The sequence below is a fragment of the Schistocerca gregaria genome, chromosome 8 (genome assembly GCF_023897955.1).
Source record: "Schistocerca gregaria isolate iqSchGreg1 chromosome 8, iqSchGreg1.2, whole genome shotgun sequence".
Taxonomy (NCBI): Eukaryota; Metazoa; Arthropoda; class Insecta; order Orthoptera; family Acrididae; genus Schistocerca; species Schistocerca gregaria.
The window spans coordinates 125,955,427-125,974,380 of record NC_064927.1 but is presented as its reverse complement, the minus strand read 5'-3'; the positions used below and the strand labels follow the sequence as shown (position 1 = coordinate 125,974,380).

At 42.1% G+C, this 18,954-nt stretch overlaps 1 protein-coding gene across 3 annotated transcripts in view; it reads right to left on the bottom strand.

Annotated features, from left to right (window-relative positions):
* The window catches only part of LOC126284155 (protein ABHD11-like), a 70,540-nt gene that overhangs the window by 41,257 nt on the left and 10,329 nt on the right, over window positions 1-18,954 (bottom strand). For 2 of the 3 annotated variants that reach the window (XR_007551443.1, XM_049982878.1), the window contains exons 4-5: window positions 7,992-8,165; window positions 7,728-7,912 (exon numbers count right to left, since the gene is read on the bottom strand). Coding sequence is in view for 2 of the 3 variants with exons in the window: in XM_049982878.1 (XP_049838835.1) it covers window positions 7,728-7,912; window positions 7,992-8,165 (359 nt within the window). In the remaining variant the exon portion in view is untranslated. The remainder of the gene's footprint in view (window positions 1-7,727; window positions 7,913-7,991; window positions 8,166-18,954) is intronic. The other variant, XM_049982879.1, reaches the window with a different exon arrangement.

The following is an 18,954-nucleotide window of genomic DNA, read 5'->3' as shown; positions in this document are numbered from 1 at the left end:
AGTTGATCAATCAGTGCAGAACATTCAGGGCTACTGCACCATCTGGAGGAAGATTTACATTGCAGACAGTTATTTCCCCGTATCATCCTTATTCTGACAGCCACAGCTTCAAGAGGGGTTTGAAGGGGCACATGTTCACTACAGACTGAGTTTAGGACATAAACGCAAAGTCCACCTGACACTCGATTATTGTTACTACTGTTCCTGTAATGTCCCTTATTGCCACAGAGGGCAGGGGTCTGCATTGCTGGGAACCAGGTTTCCTGGAGGGCAATGAACATAGCAGGTGCAAAGCTTAACAGTTGCCATAGCTCAGCCAGTAAGTGGAAAAAATCACGGCAATTCCACTGGAGGATGACATCATTGTGAGACTGAGAAGGCATGGAACATTCAATGAGGCTGTTTACACCTCAGGGTCACCTGCTGACACCAACTTATTGCCTGAGCAGTCTACAACCATTGTGTCCGAGGGTCTGGCGAGATCTAGGTTCTCAGCGAGCCCCAAAATCTCCACCCCATCCTCAGACACAGAGGTTGTAGGTAGCAGTGGTGTGGGTGCCACCGCAATTTGCTTGATCTTAGGGGTTTTCTTTTTGGATTGTTCTTGTTGCTCCTTGGGTTTCACTGGCTGGACGGACTTCACTGGCTCAGTCTCCAGGACTGAGGATGAGCATGAAGCCTATGACCAACAGCTATTGAGCTCTTCAGCCATCGGCGGATGTGGAGCGCTTCCTAGTGAGAGAAGCCGAAGAAGACTTACACTTCTCCGGTTTAGAAGTGAGGACAGACATCCCCGATGGTTTGGGGGGGGGGGGGGGGGATGTTGTGCTCCCGAAGTAGGTGGTGCAGGAGCAACAGGGAGGGAAATGCACCCTACCATCAAAGGGGCAGGTGTAGTCTTCTGGCTGTGAGAGGTGACTGGGTTGGTGGAGCTGTGGAGCTGATTATGCCAAAATTGTTGTAGTGGTGGCGTAGGACGATGTCATATGCACAGGATGCAGGCATTCAAATTTTCTCTTAGCCTCAGTGTGGGTCAGTCAGTCCAGGGTCTTGTACTCCAAGATTTTCCTTGCTTTCTGGAGAATCCTGTAGTCTGGCGAGCAAGGCAAATGGTGCTCTCTGCTGCTGACACAGATGGGAGGCAGGGCACATGGAGTATTGGGATGTGATGGGCGTCTGCAATCTTGACATGTGATGCTGGAAGTACAGCGGGAAGACGTATGGCCGAACTTCCTGCACTTAAAGCACCGCATCGGGGGAGTGATATAGGGCTTTACATCACAGCGGTAGACCATCACCTTGACTCTCTCAGGCAACGTATCACTCACGAAGGCCAAGATAAAGGCACATGTGGCAACCTTATTATCCCTCTATAAAGATGGTATCTGTTCTTTTGGATATGTCTGAAAGAACAGATACCATCTTCATGTAGTAAGGCTAACTGGCCACTGACCTCCTCCTCCTGTGCTGGATGTGCACGCATTGCCCAAACTCTTACGGGATTCGGTAAGATTGTCTGCTGTGAGTAATGAGTGTAGTGGGCAGGGGCACTATGAATGTAGTGTGTGGACATTAAGTTAGGAATGTGGGGCTCACGGGGAGTGTGCAAGGGATAAATACCAGGAGTCGCACTATCCTGTGCGCCCTCGGTGGCTCAGATGGATCGAGTGTCTGCCATGTAAGCAGGAGAATCCGGGTTTGAGCCCCGGTCGGGCACACATTTTGAAACTGTCCCCGTTGATGTGTATCAACGACTGTCGATGGGGTAGGACATTGATTTAACTATCATTTCATTATCCCTCGGACCCCGGCGGACATGCAGGACAAAATGTACACCTCATCACTCTAAATTTGCACTCATTGTCAGACTCAACAGAAGGTCCCTGTGAAATATGATACCCTGGACCATACTGAGGTTTCCTCATGAAAGATTCCCTATCAGCTCTCGAACAATAAGATCCACTGCCATCCTTAGCCTGACATTCTTCCCATGGTGGGGCCACGGGGGGGGGGGGGGGGGGGGGGGGGGGGGGGGATAAGGGAAGGCAACATTTTTTAGTTGCATACCATGTTTATATTCCAGGTTGCTCAAAGTGATGACCACTGAATCCCCAATAGCCTGAAAATGCAACAGAGATTGCTCTACTGCTGCCAGAAAGAATGCTCGGCTGTTGTGACACGGCTTGTGCACTGCTTGAAGATCATACACTGCATCCAGCATTCTCAGCAATGGCAGGAGCAATTGCCAAATCACCAAATTGAAACTTTTGAATTATGGTCTTCAGTCACAGTGTAGAAAGAGGACTTCTCCGTATCCCTCTAATGTACTGATACTCTCAAAAGAGCAGCAGTACTGATGTTGTTATTTTGATAAAACAGCTATATGAGTAAAGCCCTGCTCACCTTTTGCAGACCCACGTTGACTGACTGCAACTGTAATGATGCTGATGCCTTTGTTTTAACCCTACATCATTATACCAGTACCGGCACCTAGTGGCATATCATGACCACTAACGCTGCAAATCCTGCAGAACACAGACTGAACATCATTTTTATAATGTTGGGTACCCATATAGTTTTCCATCTATACTACCCGTATAGTTTTCCATCTATACTAGCTCAAGTAGCAAAAGTTTAATTATAGTCATACTGTACTTGAATATACCTCTGTCTTTATGAGGAGAAATGATTTTTGAGAAAGCATAGTAAAATAAATGATAGAAATTAAAATATTGGAAAATGCTCTTAATACAAGGTGCTGCCTGGAACTTAGTAGTGCAGGATCTGGCCATTACAAGGTTGAAGTACATGGTATGATGGATATAAGAGATGAATGTTGTATCTTCCAATGGACTGAGCACTAGTGACATCACAGCTGGTGATATGGCTGTATAAGGATGAAGCTATCAAAAACACTTAAGTTACCTACCATCTGACAATGAAATCTCATGGGTTTTTAACCACCTGCCATAGCTGAAAGGCAAAGAACACTCCAATTTTTCCTTGACTTTTTTCTTTTTCTGCCTGCTGAATTGATGAGTAAAGGTATCACTCACCATACAGTAGAGAGTTCAGCAGTCAACCGGCACATAAAAATGAGTGAAATTATTGTGAAGTATTTTGGAAAATGTCGTCCTTTGGAGTAGATCTTTTCCCTTCTTCCCTATCTGAAATATGGCAGATTCAAAGAAATTGTAAACTGTAGTTAGGTAATGTTCAATATAACGTGGAAAAGATGACACTAGCGATAGGATCTTTGGTGGTAGCACACAGCACATTTGTAACATCTTAATTTTCAAATGTCACACCTGTTGGAACACAGTCTAAATTATATGCACAGATGACATGGATTTGACAGCAAATAATTCACTACATAATGTGTTTAGAAGACAAAGAGAATTCAGGCACTGACACCCAAATTGATAAGTTCTCATTTTTGTGAAGTGTTATGCTCTTTTATATAAATGATACATAGTTTTGGTGTTATATCTTTGTTTACGAAAGTACCTCTGCAGGACTCATTAGGACTTCTCAGCAGCCAGTTTGAGAAAGACATTGTGGCACTATTTAAATATGGGCCTACCTCATCTTATTTCCTATTCAGTGACCGGTATTTTGTACAAGTGGATGGTGTCACCATGGGAAGTCCTGTGTCTCCCATAGTGGCCAACTATTTTATGGAAGACTGAGGGAAAAAGCATTGCTGTCAGCAAGTCTCAAACCTTCCTGCTTCTGGCAATATGTGGATGATACTTTTGTGAGTTGCCCCACTGAATAGAGACATTACATTTGTTTCTCCGGCATCTGAACTTGCTCCATCCCAATATACAGTTCACAATGGAAGTGGGAAAGGATGGCATCTTTCCATTCCTGGACATCTTAGAAGAAAAGCTGATGGTACACTGGGACGCAGCATCTATTGAAAATCAACTCATACAGAGCTGTATGTGCAGGCCATAAGCTGTCACCGTCCTGCCCAACACAGTAGTGTCCTACGCTCTTTGGAGCATGGGGCACGTGTAGTCTTAGATGCTGACAGTCTATCTGGTGAGCTACAACACCTGAGAATGGTATTCCAGCACAATGGCTACTCCGATAAGTAGATACGCTATGCATTCCATTCTAAGCAAACTCTAAGGAGGGATGTAAATAAAGATGTGGAGGCACCCACTGCAACAGCATTCTTGCCCTATTTTGGCAGCATGTCTTCCACAACAGAAAGAATCCTCAAAAAGCATGACATCAAGTGTGTTTTTCAGCCACCAGCAAAAATTGAGAAATTTATTACGCTCAGTCAAAGATGACCTTGACCTTAGAAAACTTTGCATATATAAAATCCCATGCTAATGTGGGAAATCTTATATTGGCCAGACATGCCAAACTGTGCGAGAATATTGCTTCAAACACCATTATCATACATGCCTGGGGAAACCTGATAAATCAGTGGTAGCGGAGCATTGCCTGGACATGGGACATCATATGATTTACAGACAGAAATTTTATCCCCAGCGTCATCTTTCTGGGACTGTGTTGTTAAGGAGGCCATTAATATCTGTATGGCGGACAATTTTATCAACAGGGATGCAGGTTTTCAACTAAGTGCCGCCTGGAATACAGCACTGGCTGCCATCAAATAAAAACAGGAAAAACAAGAACTTCCAATCCATCATGTGACGCAGTGCACTACTGAGATGTAGTTCAGCCTTTAACCGTGGGAGTGTCTGGCAGCGTCGTCATTGCCCATGGCGCACATGCAGATGGCCCTTCTGCAGCTCCCAGCTGGCTGCAGTGGCCGTGCGGTTCTAGGCGCTTCAGTCCGGAACCGTGTGACTGCTATGGTCGCAGGTTCGAATCCTGCCGCGGGCGTGGTTGTGTGTGATGTCCTTAGGTTAGTTAGGCTTAAGTAGTTCTAAGTTCTAAGGGACTTATGACCTCAGATGTTAAGTCCCATAGTGCTCAGAGCCATTTGAACCATTTTGCAGCTTCCAGCACGGGATACCAGGAATGCCGCTTTCCTCCGGCTACAAGTGTCTTCCCGCACATGCATATTGCCTGCTCCCAGCATGATAAATTTTGCTGCCACCATGTGATTATCATCAGTCACGCTTTATAGCAGTGACAGCAGCAGATACCACCACCTGATGATGTCAAGCAGTTGCATCTATGAAATATTGTGCAAATTACACAATACGATCCGGTGGCAAACCCGAGAAGTGTTTTTGCAACAGATCCGTCAGGAAAGCATGAAAAGATACATAGAATACTTAAACAATGATGACACAAGGACAATGTCTTCTTAAAAAGGAACAGTGCCTTGATGCCCTTCACACTATAACTTTTTAAAAAAAATAATTTTTTTTTTTGTAAAATACAAGGGTGGTTTGAAAAGTTCTTGAAAACACCATGAGAGGTCAGTGCTAGTGCAATGAGTTGTTCATGCGATATTCATTCGACTGTTGCCTGTAAAGATGTTCCACGTCAGTGCTGTTGGAAGAGAGATGTGGCAGTGACTTGGCTCTCGTTGTTCCCGCGTAGTGATTTGCGAAGATGGGAGGGGGGATTATCGAGATTCGAGCAGTGAGTAAGTACTTCATAAAGAAAGGTATGAAAGCAAAGGACAATCATGTCGATTTCCAGAATACATAGGGGGACTCTGCTCCTTCATATTAAATTGTTGCCAAGTGGATAAATGAATTTAAATTTGGTTGGGACAGCTTAGATGATGATCCGCGCAGTAGTCGGCCAAGTTGTGTCACTACTCCAGAAATCATTGCGAAAGTGCACAAAATGGTCATGGAGGATTGCCAATTGAAAGCTCGTGAAATTGTTCATGTTTGCCAGATGTCATCTCTGAAAAAGTATATCACATTTTAACTGAAGAATTAGAAATGAAAAAATTATCTGCAAGATGGGTGCCACAACTCTTGACGATGGATCAAAAACGCGTGAGAATGGACATATCCGAATAATGTTTGGCGCGCTTTAAGAGAAACGAACAAGAGCTTTTTGCCAGTTTGAGGCCAAAGATGAAACTTGGGCGCACAATTATATCCCACAGACTCTCTGCTTCCAAAGAAAGCAAAGACATTTCCTTTGGTGGAAAAGGTCATGGCATCAGTGTTCCAGGTTGCGAAGGGGATTCTGTTTGTAGATTATCTTCCCACTGGGGAAACAATTACTGGAGAATGCTACATTAACCTCCTGGACAAGTTGCAACAAAAGATAAGCAAAAAAAAGAGGCCAGGTTTAGCAAGGAAGAAAGTCATCTTCCATCAAAACAAAATGCGTGCGCACACATGTGCCATCGCCGTGGCAAAATTACATGAACTAAGGTATGAATTGTTGCCACATCCACCTTATTCGCCTGATATGGCTCTGTCAGACTTCCATCTATTCCTAAAACTGAAATTTTTTCATGGTGGATGAAGATTCACAGCAAATGAAGAATTGATAACTGGAGTTGACAACTATTTTGCAGGCCTGGAGGAAACTCATTTTTGAGATGGGATCGAAGCACTGGAACATCATTGAACCAAGTGCATTAATCTACAAGGAGACTACATTGAAAAATAAAAAAAAAATCCAGTCATGCAAGTACTTTATTTTCTATTCCATTCCAAGAACTTCTCAAACCACCCTCGTATTTTGAGAGTATGATGATGTGGTGTCTGTGGCAGATACCACGGAGGAGCTTTAAACTCAGGTCAAAACATAGTGTGATTTTCAGCAACGATCTGACCTCTGTTCAAACATCCACAAAACTGAGTGCCTCAAAATGATTCCTTTTCCTGGAAATATACAAATTAATGGAAGTCCTCTTACCAAGGTAAGTATCTAGGTTCTTGTCTACAGAGTGAATGAAGATGTGTGAGTAAGAATCAAAGCAAGCTGGATGCAATTCAGAGACCTCACTGGCATTTTTTATGATAAGAAGAGGTCTACTCACCTAAAATCAAAGATATACCAAGTGACTGTGAGGCCAGTTTCATTATATAGCACAAAGTGTTGGTCGTATGAAGATTTACTGGGCGCTCCCTACATTTCATGGAAATACTGATGCTGAGGAAACCACTAGGCACCTCAACAATACATTGATTGACAACTCACTGGAGTGGCTCCAATCAATGAGAAGATCTAAGAATGGGGACTTCTATAGGATGGACGCATCACATGGGTACAACCTGCTTCAGTCATCAGCTCAGTCTATCACCTCTCCGTTGAGGGCCACAGACAATGTGGAAGACCGAAATTATGGTGGCAATGCACTATAAACACATGTCTAAGACCAAGATGCCTAAATCCACAGGAAGCGTTAGACAGAAATAAATGGATGCACTGCTCCAAAAAACAGACCACAATCCAATGGGAAGGTGCTAAGAAGAAGAAGAAGAAGAAGAAGAAAATGAATGAATGAATGAATAAGTGAGTGAGTTAGTGACTCCCTTGTTGAATAGGTCTTTATGCAATTTATATTGTTGCAACTACCACTTGAAAATGGCATGATACGCCAAAATCACATTTATAGTGAATAAATAAAGTTTTAACATTACAGATGATGTTTTTACTAAAATATTACAAGACAGTGGACACAAACAGAAATTAACATTTATGCCATGCTTCCACAGTATTGTAATTTTCACAAACGTTAGGGGCAAGAAATTCACTTCTTTGTGTAAACTATGATATATTATAATAATTTTTAAGGAACTTCAAGAAATGTAACAAACCTTATATAATCAGAATCACCTCCACCTATGAAGTAGGTTGGACCTTCAAAAACTTTGTCTGTTGCTGGAAATGAAGAAATTTCATCAAAAGTGTCTACAAGTGTATCCAGATTTACTTTCCACTTCATCTCACCATTTTCTGCCTGAGTTACATTCATGGCAAGGAACTGACAGACAGCTGGTACCTATAAAAAGTGAAAGAACTGAAAAAAATGCAGATGATCAAATACGTATTTGGTCTCCGTCACTTACTAAAATACGTACTTTTACAATGGGAGACAATTTCTGTTCTATAAGCTTACGAGCAGCTGACATTGACATGCTTTTTCCAAACTTTATTTGCTGCATAGCCTCTAAGTATTTTTTAACTGTGGTGAAACTTGGACTGACTCTCCTTGGAGAAACATCAACTACAACAAGCTTTTCCACAAGTTCTGGCTAAAACAAACACATGTTAAAAACATGTTCCAAGAAATTGGAAGAAGTTGAATAGTGTCCACACACACACACACACACACACACACACACACACACACACCCCTTGCAAGTGGTTTGGCAAATCACTACACAAGATGTAATATCTTAGATTTATAACAACACATTTTATTAACAACCTAAACTGAACAATAATATCGTAGATCCTCTTGCACAGTTACTTCAAGAAGATGAAAGTCAGCAGGTTAATATAACATTTATTAGTACTACATAAGACAATATTTAATGATCATTCTCTCTCTCTGCAAAGTATTCATTTCTTAAGAAGTATATATATCTTAGTCCATTGTTTGAAATTAGAAATACAGATGCATGTATTTCTCATATGAATTCTTTTACAAGAATCTACTTAGCCACAGAGTCACAGATATATTGGACTACACTTCCAAATCACATCATTATAATTCTGTTATATTAACTATAGTAATAACGATAAGCAGAATAGACAGCTGCTATACAAGATAAAAATGACTCAATTGGGTGCTGATGGGTCTTTACGTGCTTTGGTAACCATGCTATCTTCACAGCTGTTACAATCTCTCAGATTACAAAACTGGGAATTGTTAGCCAAAAGTGTACTTTATATTTTTGATCACATTCTTCTAGCTACTTAGTGAGCCTTCTAGTTGTGTATATGAATGCAATACCTTGATAAAAGACCCCACTCTCCCTCGGGGAGATAACCGTCATGTACAACTGAATGTTGTTATTGAGGACAGATTCGTAACTGAATCATCCATGTATGTATAGTGTATGAATTGGTAGTAAAAGGTATCAAAATTGTCCTTTTATCATAACAGTACTGTACCCAATTCTGTTCTTCCTGCAGCAACTGCAGAGACATCTCTCTCCAGCATTTGTCAGTCACCATGCCCCTATTCAACTGCCCTATGTAACAAAAATCTTAACTCGATGCAGAATACTATATGTTCCCATTCAGCTGCAGTCCAACTGTGGTTAGGTGGTTGGTTAGTTGATTGCCACAGAAAAGCTGTTGCCATGTTACATGCCAAGGTATGGCACTGCATCTACAAAGGTAGCATAGTTCATTGAAAATGTTGTGGTCACAGGAGTCTGGTTGTCCCCTGGTTCATTTGGACACTGACTAGTTCCACTGTAGAATCCCAGCTGATGTTTATAGTTGACATTCATTTCCCACAGCAACAACATATGAGGCTCTACAATTTCCACAATGTTATCTGATATAATTTCAACAAATTTGCCTCGTCAGAAATATTGCCCCTGCCTCTTCCCCTACTTAACCTAAAAGCTTATGATTATTCCTTTTTGCAACTATAACTGTTTGTCTTATCTATGACAGCACTAAGTGAAACACATAGACAGCCTTTCAGAACACATGTACAACAACATGGCCAGTGCACATCAGATGACATATCACATAGTGAGCCATGTACCAAGGAGGTCACATCTAAGTGTAGATTATAAAAAATATAACTTGACAGTTTAGGAACCAAGCAAAGTGACAGACTGGCACTCACACAGAATAATGTTTCCAACCCTCTCTGATTGTCCAGGTTTATATCTCCTCCGATTTCTTAACTCTTTGAGTAGATCATAGTTGGATTCCATTGGAACCGTTGCACACTCAAAGCCTGTACATCATCTCAAATGTTGTCACTGGGACATTAAACTCTAATATATCCTATCATCCATGATAAAGGAATCATTACCTAATTGTTGATGAGTACATTCCAAAACAAGGCTACTTCTTCCAGACAATGTTTTCATGGTAGTCTCCATTTCATCATTGTTACTGCTGCCAACATTTGTTTTGTAAGCAATGGCTTTAAGAAATTTATTTTGTACAGTTGTGCTAACAAATAAGGGTTCAAAACAGCTAAAATCAAATTTGATGAAGGCAAAGATTCACAGCAACTGTTGGTCCAGGATCAGTACTGTCACAGAATCTACAGTCTTTTATAATGATGAAATATTGTAAAGATGAATTTGGTAGCTATTCTTTTGATTCAAAGTTCAATTCCAGTGGGACTTTGTGATGTCATTTCACAAATACACCAGACAAATATCTGGTTCCTTCTGAAAGTGAACTATTCTCAACTGTACCATTACTTTTGTGTCCTTGTAGCTCATATGTTCTTTTACATCAGTGGTAGGTAGCACTTTACAGTTTACGTAGTTTTTACTTACCTCTCAATCAACCATTCATTTATTCACGTGTTCCATTGTGCACATCTTAAAAGAATCTTCAGAGATGTGAAACAGTTACGGTAGACATTACACCAGAGTAGAGGAGATCATTCACAGAACACTAGTAAAAGTTCAGTGCCGTTCATCTGAGATACAAAGGAGGCTCTCCTGACAGCTATCGAACACACTGCCTCATGTCAGAGCACAAATTATGCCTGTCACTTGGGTCCAGAGGTCATCCTCGGTTCCTTTCACTTGATGCCCAGTTTGATGAAGGCAACTAGCCACTGCATGTGACACATAAGCTAAGCTCACTATTTGTAGCGTTGTACACAGAGCTGATAAGGGTCTTTTGGTTTGGAGCAGAGGGAACAGTCTAAACCAGAGGTTCAGAGGATTCTGCGATGGCATAAGATGCAATTTTTTCCATTCCACTATTGCACAGATGATTATAAGATTCCCCCCTAATAGCCCAAGCATGCACTACATGCAGGAAATGGCTACTAGAGTAGCAGAGCACGTATGGCATGAATTTTTTTCTTTCATCTTCTTTAGGTTAGCAGAACCCTCCTCAGGATCAGAGATGAACTGCCTGCTAAAACTGAAGATACATTAGCCACATTATTATTAAAGAATGCTTGTCCTTGCTGACAGGAAACAGAATAGATTAATAGGCCTATGATATTGGTGAACTGCAGAAGTGTTCATGCCAAAGCCCCAGAATTAGTATCCCTTATTAAAGGTAATAATGCCCAGATAATATTAGGAATAGAAAGTTAGCTGAAACTAGAAGTGAATAGCAATGAAATTCTGAATTCAGAATGGATACCTGGTACAACGCTACTTTAGATGCCAAAGCTGAAGGCGTATTTACTGCAATACCAAATTTGATAATATGTAGTGTGGTTATCATGCATTCTCAACATGCACAGTATTAATCTACATCTACACCTACATCTACATACATACTCCGCAAGCTAGCATATGGTATATGACTACTAGTCATTTCCTTTCCTGTTACATCCGCAAAGAGAAAGAGAAAAACGAATGTCTGTATGCCTCCATAAGCGCCCTAATTTCTCTTACCTTGTCTTCATGGTCTGGCCCGACCAGTGCCAATAATAAATAAAAAGCTGCTAATGGTAATGCCTTCCCTAGCCTGGGTTGATGTCATGTGAAACTTAAATAGGGAAATTTTCCTGAGCATTTAATTTTTTGATTGTTAAAGGACTTACTACTTCAGTTGTTTAGGGTGGGATTCTTTCCTTAGAATCCATTGTGTTATTAATTATATTGACTGCTGATGTTTTTTTGCAAATGTTAAGATTCTATTTTGCCACCATAAAGTGCAGCATGATGCTCATGTGGTTGGTGGAGAAGAGGGGCCCTTTGATTTGAGCCACCTAAGTCATCCTCAGACAGAGCATGTTTCTGATATTTCACAACAGTTTCCTGAAGTCCTTACTGACCGGCTAAGGTTTACCAACCGCATTAAATATCAGATTCGATTAACTGATTCCATCCCCATGATTCAGACCCTGTATAGATCGCCAACTCTGAAAATGAAAGCTTCGTCAAATTATTGGTCATTTGTTGGTTGATTATGTTATTTGACCATCGGTGTTGCTTATGCTTCTCCGATTTTCCTGATGCCTAAGTATGGGGGAGAAGGATATAAGCCATTTGTTGATTACAGGGCTCTTAATCAGAAAGTTGTACTGAATAAGACCCCATGCCTAATTTACATAATTGTTTTTCGGGTGCTAAATTTTTTAGTGTCAGTGATCTCAATTAGGCAACTACCAGATGTCATTAGCTGAGGAACCTAGAAGTGTCATTTTGCAATAATTGCAACTTATGCAAGTTTAATCATGTGCCATCTGGCCTCACTACTGGGGTGGCATTATCTTCATGACTACTTTACTCAATGTTGGGGGGCCTCAAGTTTTACTGCATTGATAATTACTTAGATGATGCCATATATAGTAAGCGATTTGAGTAACACCTGCATCACTTGTCTTTGATTTTAAGCAGGCTTAAGGAGCCCAGACTCACAGTTAAGCCATCTAAGGTGAATCTTGTCCACAGACAGATTTCATTTTTGGGACATGCTGTCTCGAGTGCAGGCGTGGTCAATGATCAGTCTCGAACACACAAGTCATTTATAACTTCAAACCTCCCAGAGATAAGAAAAAAAGAGGGGTGTTTCATTAGGATGGTAAAATTTTTTAGAATGTATATTCCTAACTTCACCCTAATAGTTCCACCGTTAAGTCAGCTCTGTAAGAAGAATGACAGTTTCCGTTGGTCATTGGCCCAGCAGGAGGCCTTCGAGGCCTTGAAGAAAGCTCTTATGAGTGGCACCATTATTGGGGATTCCTGACTTTAATCGAGAATTTATTGTGCAGACCGATGCTTTCCATTTAGGAGAAACTGCAATACTTCTTCAGGGAGAACAGGGTGAGTGGAGACCTCTCACATATGCATCATCAGTTTGTCTGAGGTACAATGTAAGTACTCTGTTCATTAACTGGTAGTGCTGGTTTTTTAGTCTGCACCTGATAAGTTCCACTTTTCTCTGGAGCATAAGTCTTTTGCTCAAGACAACAAGTGCTGAGTTGATGCTGGGTAAACCACGAAAGATCGGGTGGATCGTCCACTGTGCCATCTGAATTTGTGCCTTTAAATTCATGGTCAAATGTACACACAACACACAAAATCAGGTGGCAGATGTGCTGAGTAGGACTGAGTAGGATGTTCCAGGAGGACAAAGGTGGGGGATATCATGAAGCTGTATACTATGGCTTGGTTGAAGAGATGTTTGCTGTGGTTTTAACAGATGTTCCCTCGCTGTTTGGCAATTTGAAGGAACAGCACTATCAGGACACTGATTTGGCCCAAGTCTAGGAGAGGACCAACAGGGCAAAGCTGTGGAACTATACCTGCTGTCCCATGGTGTTCTTTGCTACTGCACCTGATGTGGTCAGAAACTGAAGATTTGTCTTCCGAAGAGACTTGTTTCAGCCATTTTTAACTATTTTCATGCTTTCCTGTGTTATGCACATTTTGGACTTAGCTAAAACACTTCACAGCATTAAACATTTTTACCTGTAATGGTTTGGTACAGGACGTTAAGTTGATGGCGCAATGCAAGTTGTTTGAGATGGCTAAGCCGAACTCTACCACCCAGCAGGGGTCATTGAGGTCCTCATGGGAGGACACAACCATAGATAAGCTGTTTATTAATTATGGGGTCTTTTACCCTGTATAAAAGACAGTTATTGATATATCTTTGCGGCTGTGGACACCTTTAGTCACTTTGTATTACTTTTAACCAGTACATCAATCACAGCGTGCGCCACCATTAACCCCCTCACCAGTATTTTCTCCAGTTTTGGTCCACCTATGGCCCTAGTTTCTGAGAATTCACCCACATTTCTGTCAGCATCATTAAAGAAGTTTTGTTTTGTCTATGCTATCAATCATTTTACAACCATACTGTACTAACTGCAGCCATCTTCCGATGAACACAGTAACTGCAATTTAAAGGTGGCTTTAATCATATATCACGCAAAGAGTCAATTGTGCTGGGTTAGTTTGGTAAGGTAGTTGGGGTATGCCTTTAATATCACTCTTCATGGGGGCGCATAGGCTTATACCTGTCCCGTTGATGTTGGGCTATCCTCTTAATTCCCCACTTTCCAATCTGTGGACGATTGGTGATTTCCTGCCAGAGAAATCTGACCCTTCTGATATTAAGCTCAAGTGGAGCAAGCCTGGCATAATATCCTCGAGTGCATTACAGACAGGCAAGGAGGTACAACAGGGACAACAAGAGTGCAACCTCCAGGTGGGAGATTTAGTTTACATGTGTAACTTCTGGGTTCAAAGCAAAGACAGTGATGGGATTCGACAGAAGATGCTCCCTCATTTGTGGGTCCATGTAAGGTAGTTGAAAAGATTCTTCATCCAATTTCTGGGTGCAACATTTTAAAATGAATGTGGGGTGGCATCAGTCAAATAAAGCCTGATATTAAAGCAAATGTTAATGTAAGGTGTAGTGGCTCATTTGCTACTTCTGCTCCCCTCCTGGTTGTTCTGGTTTTAGTGGGGGACATTGAGACAGTCTTTGGTCAATGGCAGTGATGATTTCCTTACAAGCAGGATGGGGCCACAGAGGTCTGAAGAGCACTCACACACCATCTTGACACAGTGTGTCTGGATGTCAAGTGAGCCGGCAGAGAACTCGTGCATGGCTATACATGTTTTGGACAGTGCTATGTAGAATTGGATATGTGATTAGCTGAGCTAATGAAGTTACCTGAACTGGTTGTAGTGCACCTTTTGTAATGACAAGCAACCACAGCTGTTTGTTTGACCCAGTCTGAAATCTGTGCAATTGTACGGAAGTCAACATCACAGCCTGCTTAACTGGGGTGGCCTTGCCATTGTGCTGCAGAAAATATGTTATTTTGCAGAGGCTACAGCACTGTATTGATTGAACATTGGCTTCAGGATGGATGGAGAGGAGCCTTGTGGGGTCATTCGAGATGTACTTCATGGCATGATTGACTGTGTTGAGCACTGCCCATACTTATTAATAGAATGCAAGTATCAGGCTTGTCTGTGCCAGTAATGTTTTGTTGGCTCCTGCTTGAGTAGTCATATTAAGTGATCACTAATGGTGTTAATTTGGAGTGTTTCTAAATGTTTAGCTCAGAGTGTTTAAACTTGGTGGGCTTTGGAGTTGTTAAGTGAATACCTACTATCTAAATCTAATCTCCAATTTGTGCTACTGCATAAATCTGATTTCTGCTGTATGATTATAAATATCAAACATGAATGGATGTAACTGAGCTTCCACTGTTCAAGTCTGGTGGGCCTTTGCAGTTTTCACGAGAATTATTGTTACCTAAATCTAATCTGATGTTTGTGGTACTTAGTAAATCGGATTTTTGCTGAACACTCATAAACATGAAACGATCATTGATTTGCTAGAGCTTCCATCCGTCTTACTAGTGCTATTGAAAATTTATCAAGATTTTGAAGTTTCTTTCAATTTTAAATTAGTTTCAAGGTTAGCTCACACATGGTATGGGTTTGATGTTAGTGTTTTATAATTGTTTGGGCATTAAAGTTTAGTTTATTTTGTTTTAGGTTGCCAGCTGGTTAGTGTTCTCAATGTTATTTCACTGAGGGTGGCTACTGTTGGCATAATCTTGACACTGGAGCATGTTGTGCCTATTTGTAAGAAAAGAAATACAAGAATTTGAAATGGAATTCTTACATACATGTGAATAGAACTCTTTATTAATTGTATCATAACTTTGTGAATAACTTTCTACTTAAGGTTTTAGACAGTTCTCAGTTCCAAGAGTTATTTGAGCATGGTTATCTTCCTGGAGGGCAGAATTCTGGAACATTGTTATTAATACTTTGACTATTAACTGTTAGAATTTCGATAGTCAAGGTGTCATTACTATTTTACACACAGACTTCACACTCAGCGCACTGACGAGTGAGCATTCATTAAAGGACCTCAAACTACCACCTAACTTTAAAAAACCATGAGCATTCCACATACATTCTAGCCTATCAAGGGGAGTCTTAGAATTCTCCACACCATAATGCAGGTCCAGACCTTTGGAGCGGTCACAGAATTGATGGAGCCATGGTTGAGACACACTATCAATTCCGCAAACAATGCTGCACATTGTAACCTCTGCTGGCACCCTCCAAGCAGTCATCATGTCTGCCAGCTGCCTGCTTGTCTAAGTAACAAACGTCATCAGTGCCAATGTGAGCCACAACTTACACATGACTGCACCCTGCAAGCACAATAGCAACAGGCACGGCCACCTCCAAATCTCAGATGAGGCTCCCTGGCAGACATACCAAGTGCACACTGGATTTCTTTCCAGCCCTGGACACTATTTACCTGAGAGGCTCTATAGCATGCCTAACACTGGAGCTCCCAATACCTAGTGAACCCCTCCTCACCTAAGTCTGCTTGGATCCTGCTGAAGGAGCAGCCACCTGTCCACTCACAATGGTAATGGGTGAGGCCAGCCAGCCTCCACATCAATACACTGTCTCAAGCTATACAAAATGCGTTGCCACCTGCCATTCACATTCAGCAATGATGGTCAATTCCTCGTGTTGGGCACTTGCCAAGGTGCCTCAGCAGCAGAGCCCATGGGTAAAACAACTGATACCCGAGATTTCCCAATATGATACACCAGATTCTTCAGCAATGCTAAAGCCTGAAGTAGCACCTTGAAGATGGCTGACCATGGCCAAAACAGTCTTCAGCTTTTTGCATACTGCGGCCAGCTCTTCTGCGCTACACACAGCATGCAGACGTCCTATCCATCCTAGTTCTACTAACTTAAGAATTAGCTACGAAAGAACATAAAAAAGCTAAATATGTGACATTCTGCTCTGCTGGCACATCACAGGTGGAAGCTGAATGTGAGTGAAGTCAAGCAACAAAGGTGGGTCAAAAATAGTAATCTGATGCTTTACGGAACTGTAGCAGTAGTAGTGCTTCAGCAGGCCTTGTAAAATTTCATGAATAGGTTTCCTGATCACACTGCTTTAATAGAGGGTGACTTGGACTTGCCAAGCATACAATGAGAAAGTCATGTGATCAAATCTGGTGCTAGAGATAGGGATTCGTGTGACATTATTGTGAATGTCTTGTCCAAACATTACTTTCAGCAGATAGTTAGACAACCAATTTGTGAAAGGAAAATCTTAGGCCTCCTAGCAGACAGACAGACTTTAACTTTTCAAATCAGTTAAAATGAAGGATGGTATCAGTGATCCAAGGGCTGTGATAGCATCTGTGACTTTGGTTATTGCAGGGAATGTTCAGAAAGGTAGGAAAATAATTTTGCTTACCAAGCAAATGCTAAAACATTAATGCTGAGGACAAAGATGTGGAAAAATTCAAAAGCATCATTCAGTATGCCTTAGACAAGTATGTTCTGAGTAAGGTGTTAGAATCATGTTAGAAAACTGCTACGTGAACAAAGAGAGCTTCATCACATAATCAAGATAAGTCAATACTTAGTGGGGGCAGGGGAGGGGGAGCGGGCAGGTGGGGGAGGTGGAGTGGGTAAGGGCGGCTGAGGGCAGGGGAGGGGGAGTGAGCGGGAGAGAGGGGGAGTGAGCGGGAGAGAGGGGGAGGGAGCGGGAGAGAGGGGGAGGGAGCGGGAGAGAGGGGGAGGGAGGGGGAAGGTGAGAAAGAGGGGGGAAGGGCATGAGAGATGGGGGAAGGAAGAGAGAGAGGGTGAAGGGCGTGAGAGATGGGGGAAAGGAGAGAGGGGTGGAGGGCGGGACAGAGGGGGAGGGGAAGAAGATCCAATGAAGTCTGGCAAGTGTTATCACAGGATCATTTAGTCAGTGTGAGAACATTACAGGGATACTTGACAAATTCCACTGTGCTTCATGGAGCAGTTTACTATTGAAATTCTAAGATAGTACAGTCAAGGAAGAATTGGACAACCTATTACTTCCTTGCGCATGTCTTGCACACTGAGAAAATTCGAGAAATTAGAACTAACGCAGATGTTTACCGACAATATTTTTCCCACACACCTTTCGTGCCAGGAACTAACAAGGGGGGATCGTTTAGTGGTACCAGAAGCACCTGCTGCTACACATCAGTAGATTTCTTGCAGAGCGCTGATGGCAATGTAGATAAGACATGTACGCTTTTGCAGGAGGCCCTGTCTCTAATGGGATAGGCTAAGCTTTTGACAGGACTAGAGTAGGACGAGATAGATGGGTTAATCAGGCAGGTCTTGCACATGGACTTCTCTGGAGATATGACCCCTCATCAAGGAGCTGGTAGTGGCAAGCAGCATAGGGATGGACCAGAATATTTGGTAGGTTTGGTGGGCGATGAAATCCACTTTAGGAGGGGTGGAAGGGATTGCAGATAAGATGTACGATTTCCAGACATGATGGTAGATAGTAAAAGCCTTGGCAAAAGGCAGCTGGTTCTTGTGGGTGGCAGGATGATTATTTGCTTGTGAGGATATGACACAGGAAACCTGTGGATTAAGTTTTGGGGATGGTACTTGCCTGTGAAGGCCTTTGTGAGAACATCAGCATGGTGAACAAGGGAGTTATCAACAGTGCAGATGTGACATCCGTATTGGCCAGGCAAAATAGGAGCAAATTTTGGGTATGGAAGGAGTAACAGCTGTCGTAATGCACATACTCTTAGTGGTTAGTGGGCTCAGTGAAGGGAGAGATAGGGATGCAGCCATCAATGGGTTGAAATCAGTGCGCAGGAAGGACAAGGGGAACATTATGGAAAAGGAGTTGAAGCTGCACACGGATGAGGATAGGATGTCTTGCTCCTGGGTACTGATCATGAAGATATCAATGGACCTGAATCAGACAAGGGGTTTGGGGTTTTCAGAGGCTATGGTTTCCTCTAGATGGCCCATGTACGGATTAGCATAGGAGGGTGGCCAACAACTACTTACCCTTTCTGGAGAAGATATATAAACAAAACCACACTACAACCAAGGACACTTGCATGATTATT